The following is a 7904-nucleotide window of genomic DNA, read 5'->3' on the forward strand; positions in this document are numbered from 1 at the left end:
TATATTGTACTCTTCATACTCGTGTGTATAGATGTACTTTTCATCAATGCTACTTAACAAATCAAGAATTTAAATTAGCTTCATATGAGATGGGATCAAACATCTCTCTCTCTCTCTCTCTCTCTCTCTCTCTCTCTCTCTTCCTCTCTCCATTTACCTTAACCTTGAATTTGAAGTGAAGTTTTGACCAATGGCCATAATACCCAATGTAGACTATACACACAAGAGATTCCCTCAAGTGGGTACCGAAGTTGATGTGAGCAATACACGTGAATCCACACTAATACCACACTATTTCCCAATGGTATAAAATGACACAATCCTCATGAGCAAATTGAAATGAGTTTGACGAATGACATTTTCCTTTTTGGGCACTTCAACGTGCCCACACTCTTGTACATTCCATGAGGAAGCGTACTTTGGAATGTTATGTGAAGCTCCAAGTGGTATTTTCCCTTTCATTTCGAATTTTTAGGTTGACAAAAAGAACATAAGCCATTATAAAGAAACGACGATTGAATCCACATAGAGTCTTGATCGAAATAGACTTCTTTTAAACTGAAAGACGAGAAGGCCGGAGGGCTCCCCGAAAGCAAAGAAATCTTGGGACGTGGGGAGAACAAAGAAACGAGAAGGGAGTGCGCCAATTGGCCGTGGGAAGAGACAATTATCAAGGACGCAGCACGTTAATGTCAGCTGCAGCAGTGATACAAATTCTAATCCCTATGGCATCCACCAAGCAAGATTGGAGTCATCTACGCTCTTCCCGTTAGTATTTCCCTTTAGAAGCTTGTCATTTGTGGTTCTAAAAAGGTGTGGGGACTTCATATCAATAACGACCCCACGCTTTTCTGTTCGAGGTTGGTCTTCAATCGCAGGATTTCTAAATTTTGCATGAACGAGGCTGAATAACATCCGACTTTAGCTAGACAGCAAAGTTTCTTTAATATGTAAAGGTCGAGAAGAACTACGTCTGCAAGGCACAATAACACAAAATAACGCCTAGATGAGTTTGTACATGTTTCGTTTACGCAGCAGCGTAGCCAGAAAAAATGCGAAGGATTGGGCTTAGATCAAACTGCAGACCTTAAAGCAGGAAAGTCCATGAAGTTTGGCTTTGGTTCCCCTTCCTCGCACCACCATCGATCAAGATTGGCAATCATTTGTGTAGCTTCGTTCTTAAGAACATTTATCAGCTTGTGTAAAAAATCCCGTCGAAGGCTTTAGAATCTTCGTATGTAGGTTTACAAGACGTCGAAGCACGTTAAGTTGCAACGATGCTTGCACGTGATGGAGCTTAAACTGAAAAATTGTCTGCTGGAGTAGCTAGATGTAACAAGGATCGCTTCATGTGCTGATGCAAGTGACGAGATGTATGCATGAGAGGATGCGGCAGAAACAGGAAGAGGCCGGTTTGTTGGAGCGTAGTGCTATGGCGATTTGATGGGTTGAGGCGACCAAAATGCTAATAGGTCGGGCCGAAGCTACGGAAACATTTGGAAGGCCCAGTGGACAATAAACTACAATTTGTGAAGCATCAAAATGAGCAATCCAACCCCCAATGTTTCAAGGCCCGCAATGCTCGCAAATCAGCAACAAAATGAGGGGAGCAGCGTTTCGTGCGTACCAGACGTTCGGGGGTCTCCGACCTGATCCGTTTCCGTCGGGCAATGGCTAATTATAAATAAAGAAGGATGAAGTCGTTCTCGATTAGGTCAGAACATGGCGTGCTCTGTTTGTGGCCCTCGGGGTGAGTATCGTAAGGCCCGAACACGCTGCGGCTACAGATATGTGCACGCTGCCTTAGCGGTACAAGAGCGCTTCTTGACCTGGGCAAGAAGCTCGACACGCACGCTGAGGTGGATGAGTGCGCCGTGAGCGCTGCACAGAAGGTGAGATCAGCTGGCTTCCCTCGTCCTGATGTCTGCATATTATAGGAGTAGCATCGAAGAGATATTATAGGAGTGTCGGTGACGTCTGCATGTCAACAGGGTACATTGGACGAGACGTGCAAAGTCATCCTATGACATGTAAAAGCCACTTCAAAGCAAGTAAAATATTTGCAAGCCGGGGAAGACGCCCTCGCCCAACGATTGCCAATTGACTTGAAATTGGTGACTTCCGATGGGCAAGCCGTGCCTGTACACAGCTTCGTCCTGGTCAGCCTCCTGACTCTTAATTGAACTCACCTTCTAACTTTACTACACACAAGCTCCTATGGTCTGAAACTTCCAGCAACTTTTATACTTCTTCTGTCTTGGTGATTGCAGGCCATGAGATCACCCATTTTTGGGGCTCTCGTGGACGTCAATGCCTACCAGGAGGCACACAAGGGATTGATTCCCATCCCAGATATGAGTCACGAGGAATTGAAACAATTGGTAAAATTTATGTACTCCAGACACCTCGAACTCCACATGCTGCAAAACCATGCCCTTTCACTTTTGCTAGCGGCAGATAAGTATAACATACCGCTTCTAATGGAAATTACCCAAACCCATCTTTTGACAACAATGAATCCACTCGATGTGTTGGTGCTCGCCGAAAGCCTTAGCTCTCCGAGCATGCTTCAAGAAGAAGCAATGCACAGGATTCTAGCCAATTATGAAAATGTGATCTTCTCAAAGGCCTACCTGGAGTTTACAATGAAGAATCCAATGCTTGGGGTACGTGTTGCCCAATGTGGGGCTGGAAGACGTCTCATTGATTTTAATACAGCCCAGACAAAAACTTCAACCTGAACCGGAAGCTTATGAAAATGTTGTACGCTACCTCACCTCGAATCTTTTGTGGCCCTTTTGTTGGTGCATCATTTGGCATGAGGTCTTCTATTGAGCACATTCTCTATGCTCTTCTCTTGTATTGCTCATTCGTATTTTCTCCTCCTTTTGTTCAATTTTCTTGAATCAAAGCTATGTTTTTCCCCTTTGTTGCTCAGACTTGTATATGTACAAGAAGACTTTGTGTTTTGGAATGATGGAGTTGTTGAACTCTCTCAATAGAGACACCAAACTTTTGATGGGCTTACATGCCTTGCATTGCATGGCTATTCTAAGGTTTCAAAGCGAGGACCTCCATGATGGCAAATATTGCAATCTAATTTAGAGGTGAGAGACCTTTAGGAAATGCTAAATGTTTACAGAATGTTTATCAATAAATAATTGAACATAGGTCATCAAAAATCTTCTCTAATTGTCTAACACCACAATTTATTTTAGATGTGAACTCATATTTCAGTAAGAGTGTGTTAATGCATCTTTCATGGACATAATTTTTTATCACAAATAGCATGAGAATAATGTCATGAACTTTGTGACCAGGAAAATAACCTATACAGTAGATGAGAATTATTGCTAGAAAATTTTGTATTATCGACATAAATTAGCAAATCCTTATTAGCAATGTTGTTTGTATCCACGATTTGCTAAATAGATGAAAATTATCGCTAGAAATTTCATATTATCAAATAAATTGGCAAATCCTTAGTAGCAATGTTGTTTATATCCACGATTTGCTAAAATGTTACTGGTGGTTATAAAAGTTAACACCACTGGTATATTAATAATGTCCATAGTGTACTAATGTCTTTTTCCAATACTAGTATTTCCTATTTGCTACCAGTTTCCTGCTTTCAAATGTCTTCCAAGAGTCACAAGCTCTCTCCATTTGTCAAGATTGTAGTCCATGGCTCCTATGGATAGCTTCCTATAATAAGGCATACCAGAATTTAGATATGAGAGGTTGAAGGTAAAGGAGAGAGTCTTTCTTGTGATTGCATGGGTTTACAGGCCTTGCATTGCGAGGCTATTTTCAAGTTTCAAAGCGAGGAAGTGCTACATGGAAAATGCTACAATCTAGTTTAGAGGCGAGTAATCTTTAGGAAATGTTGAATGTCTACAAAATGTTTATCAAGAAATAATCAAACATCTTATTATTTCTCGAATGTGACGCTCCACATTTTTGTGTGACACTCCATATTTTGTGTATAAATTTCTTTTTACTTTTAGTAGTAGTAGTTATTTATGTGAAATTTATTTTCATGTCAATTTTGTGTTTTGAAAATACTAATAAGTGATTTGAGATTTAACAAATCCAAGAAAATATATATATATGCATGGGAGTTGTATTCGGAGTTTGTAGGTTTAAAGGAAGGTCCAGCTTTGTGGATTCTAAAGGAGAACTTGGAAAGGAGTGATTGATTTAAAAAGAACTAAAATTATTGCTAGAATGGTCTAGGAATGGAACAAATTGGTCGTGAAGGGCAAGAAAAGCAGGTTAAAGTGGAAAAGCCAGGTAAAAGTGGGGAAAAACAAGTCGCACCTTTCTTGGATAAAAACAGTAGTCACTATTTCCACCATAACTTTTGATTCTCAACTCGGATTGAGGAGCTCTGTTTTTTCTTGAAAAGCTAGGATTGCGACTTACAACTTTATAGAAGAGAACTTTGAATATGCAGAGGTAGCAAGGCATCATATTTCAGAAGCTCTGAGATTGAGAGTTAGAGTGCGAGTGAGAGTGAGATTCTTCTTTCATCCATGATTGTATCATCTTGAGTGAGAGTGAGATTCATTGAAACACCTTGGTGTGAGTGAAAGTCCGAAATTTGATGTGAGTGAGCGTGATAGTGAGAATAGCTCGAGGGTGGTCGGGCGGTTCGAGCTCCATACATGGAGTATTTGACTCGAGGATTGATTGTAAACGATTTTGATTCAACAAAACGTCTCCTTCTATTGTATTTCAATTTTCACCTTCTGTCTATAGAATCAATCTTGATTCCAAGGTTCGGAGTGTCCCAAGTGGTATCAGAGTAGGTTGAATTCCTGATTGTGAGTGAGAGAGATGGCTGACTATGAGGAGGTTGAATGGACGATGTTTGAACAAGATCTTTTGATTCAGACACTTACTAAAAAGCCAAGGTTGTACCTAATACTTTTGAAAGAAATGAGACAAATGGAGATCTCAACAATGGTATTTATGTAAAAATACCTTGAGATGATGATGCTACAGGATCAAGAGCATAAAAGAGGACAAAAATGAAGGAAGATGATGTTGATGATGATGTTGTAGATCCAAGACTTGGCAAGAGAACAAGAGTTGAAGAGGATGTTGCTGAATTAGCTCTTCGGCAAGTCTTCAAAAAGGCAAAACTTTCAGAATTTAATGGTGAAAAGAAGACTGGAGAAGATCTTGAAGCTTGGCTCGAAGAGCTTGAAGATCTATTTGCCCTATGAGAATTTGATGAGGTTGGAAAGGCAAAGATTGCATCTCTTTAAGTCCATGGAGTCGCAAAGTTATGGTGGAAGTCTCTCTACATGTTAGAGAAAAACCAAGTGAATCTATCACTTGGGCAGAATTTCAAGCCGCAGCTAAAAAGAGGTATTGCTCCCCTCACTCTTACATGGAGAAAAAAATGGAATTTTATAACTTTAAGTAGGTTCAAGAGCGAAAGCACGACCTTTCTATAGATGAGTATAAGGAAAAGTTCCTCAGATTGCATAAATATGCACTTGAAGTGGCAGGTGACTCTCTTACACATAAGTTTGTAGAAGGTCTTAAGGAGAATCTTTTATACATGATGAAAGGGACTGGATCCAAAAACTTCTTGGATGCTGTGGCCATGGTAGAAAATTTCAGAAAATTAGAAGCATACAACAAATGGAAAGCGACAAAGATAAAGATGATTCCAACATGTCATCCTTTTCCAAGAGTTTAGAGTTCAAATATTTTCCAACAAACATTAGAGTTTTCCAGTGCCAATAAATTTAAAGGATGGAGGGAGCAACAGGATGGTAGAAATCTTAGAAATAAAAGAAGATTTGTTCCTTATAGTCAGGAGGGCATCCAAAGCAAAGATCAAGCTAACAAAGTTGCTGGGAACCAAAAAGGTTAACAAGCATCTCCTTGGAGAAATGATTCTCCTTTTATTGAACGAGCATGAAGGCTAGGATTGTGCTTCAGGTGTGTAGATCAACAAGGACATTGGACATTTGAATGTCTAGATAAAGCCAAATTCAATTTTGTCAAAGGATCTAGGATGGAGGCTAGGATGGGCGAGATGAATCCAACCATCGACGAAGCTGAGAAAGAAGGTAAGTCATCTGAGCCTACAATGAAATGCATGGTTTCTTCTACATCTCATGCACATGCCACCATAATTAGAGTAAAAGGGAGGATTGGTGCTCATAAAGGGAGGATTGGTGCTCATGACATAAATTTCCTAATTGATTCGGGTAGTACAAATTGTTTTATCTCTCGTAAACTCATACGGACACAACACTTAGTTGGGAATAAGATAAGAAAACATATCCAATTAGCTAATGGGAAAATACACTATACCCAAGGTCTTATTGAAAATTTACAGTTCACCTTAGCACATAGAAACTGTAAGGGGAATTTTTATGCCATAGACATGGGGAAGTGTGACGCCATAATTGGAATGGATTGGCTATCTAAAAACAAAGTCTTAATTGACTGTGGAATGAGAACCATCATCTTTTCTGGAGCAGATGGTAGAAATCAAGTTATTCAAGGAGAGGAAAGGGATAGTCAAGCTTTTCTTATTTCAGCCATGAAATTGTTAAGAGGAATGAGACAAAGTTGTAATACATTCTTGGTATTTGTTGAAAAGATTGAGCAGGAAACCCAAAAGATTGAGGGAGAGATTCAAAAGCAAGAACAACTTGAATATGTTCGAAAAATCCTTGATGAGTTTTTTGATATCTTTCCAATGATCTACCAGTGATGCCACAACCTTAACATCTTGACCATGCTATAGAACTAGAACTAGGAACTCGAACTTATTGTAGCACCCCTTATAGATTCAATGTGGATGAATTGAATGAATTGAAAATTTAATTCAAGTATTTATAAAAAAAGGGGTTTATTCAACCTAGTGTCTCTTCTTGGGGTGCTCCAGTTTTATTTCAAAAGAAAAAGGATAGATTATACAAGTTATCCATTGACTATAGAGGATTAAATAGGCAGACCATCAAGAATAAATATCCTCTACGTCACATAGATGAGTTGTTGTCTCAACTGAGTGGAAGCACAATCTTCTCCAAGCTTCAATTAAGATAGAGATATCATCAAATATGTATTAAGAAAGAGGACATCCCAAAGACTTCTTTTAGATCTCGATATGGTCATTATGAATTCACAGTTCTTGCTTTTGGACTCACCAATGCACCTACAACTTTTATGTGTCTGATGAATGATGTGTTTTGTCAAACAGATAGGGAAATTGAAATAGCAAAAAAAATTTCTGGAATACATTCTTAGAATGTATGTTAATGAGAAGCAAACTAATTGGACTGAATTCTTATCTTTGCATGAGTTTGCTTGTAATAGTTTGTGGCATAGCTCAATTCAAATGACTCCCTTTGAAGCTACATATGGACAAAATTGTTATTCACCAGTTAATTCTCTGATTCTGACAACAAATTTGAGATTTCAAAACAAATGCTTGAGAGGATGGATGAGGAAGTCAAATACATCCAACATTGTATTAAAAGAGCACAGGACAGACAAAAACATTATTATGACAAGAACCGTAGTTTTCAAGAATTCAAGCTGGGTGACATGGTATTTCTAAAAATCAAACCTAAGAAAATTAATTTAATTCTTGGTAGAGTTAGAAGGCTCTCACCTCATTTTGCAAGACCTTTCAATATATTAAAACAAGTGGAAACATTGGCTTACCAACTTGAATTTCCTCAGAATATCAAAGTACATCATGTTTTTCGTGTGAGCTTATTGAAACATTATGCTGCTAATCCTTCTCATGTTTTGCAAGACACATCTAGAATTCAAGAAGATGGAACATTGAAGGTTGAATCATAGCTTATTTTGGATAGACAAAGCAAGCAACTTTGAAACAGAACAATAGTAGAAGTTTTGGTAAAATG

At 38.8% G+C, this 7904-nt stretch overlaps 1 protein-coding gene across 1 annotated transcript; it reads left to right on the forward strand.

Annotated features, from left to right (window-relative positions):
• Positions 1-1578: 1578 nt before the first annotated feature.
• LOC147888750 (BTB/POZ domain-containing protein At1g01640-like) lies at positions 1579-2741 on the forward strand. Its single transcript, XM_087392355.1, has 4 exons — positions 1579-1632; positions 1788-1922; positions 2049-2159; positions 2271-2741. The coding sequence occupies exons 1-4, from the start codon at positions 1579-1581 to the stop codon at positions 2739-2741; spliced, it is 771 nt and encodes a 256-aa protein (XP_087248481.1).
• The last annotated feature ends 5163 nt before the right edge of the window (positions 2742-7904 follow it).

Source organism: Dipteris shenzhenensis, chromosome 21 (genome assembly GCF_047967505.1).
Source record: "Dipteris shenzhenensis isolate YYH24624 ecotype China chromosome 21, Dip_SZ_1.0, whole genome shotgun sequence".
Taxonomy (NCBI): Eukaryota; Viridiplantae; Streptophyta; class Polypodiopsida; order Gleicheniales; family Dipteridaceae; genus Dipteris; species Dipteris shenzhenensis.

What these genes read in the sequence shown, in the direction of transcription:
- LOC147888750 (XM_087392355.1), top strand. Translation starts at nt 1,579, where the DNA reads ATGCTCGCAAATCAGCAACAAAATGAGGGGAGCAGCGTTTCGTGCGTA. An exon ending in CTGGCTTCCCTCGTCCTGAT is followed by an intron (nt 1,923 to 2,048) that starts GTCTGCATATTA and finishes GCCACTTCAAAG; the next exon opens with CAAGTAAAATATTTGCAAGC. An exon ending in CTGTACACAGCTTCGTCCTG is followed by an intron (nt 2,160 to 2,270) that starts GTCAGCCTCCTG and finishes TGGTGATTGCAG; the next exon opens with GCCATGAGATCACCCATTTT.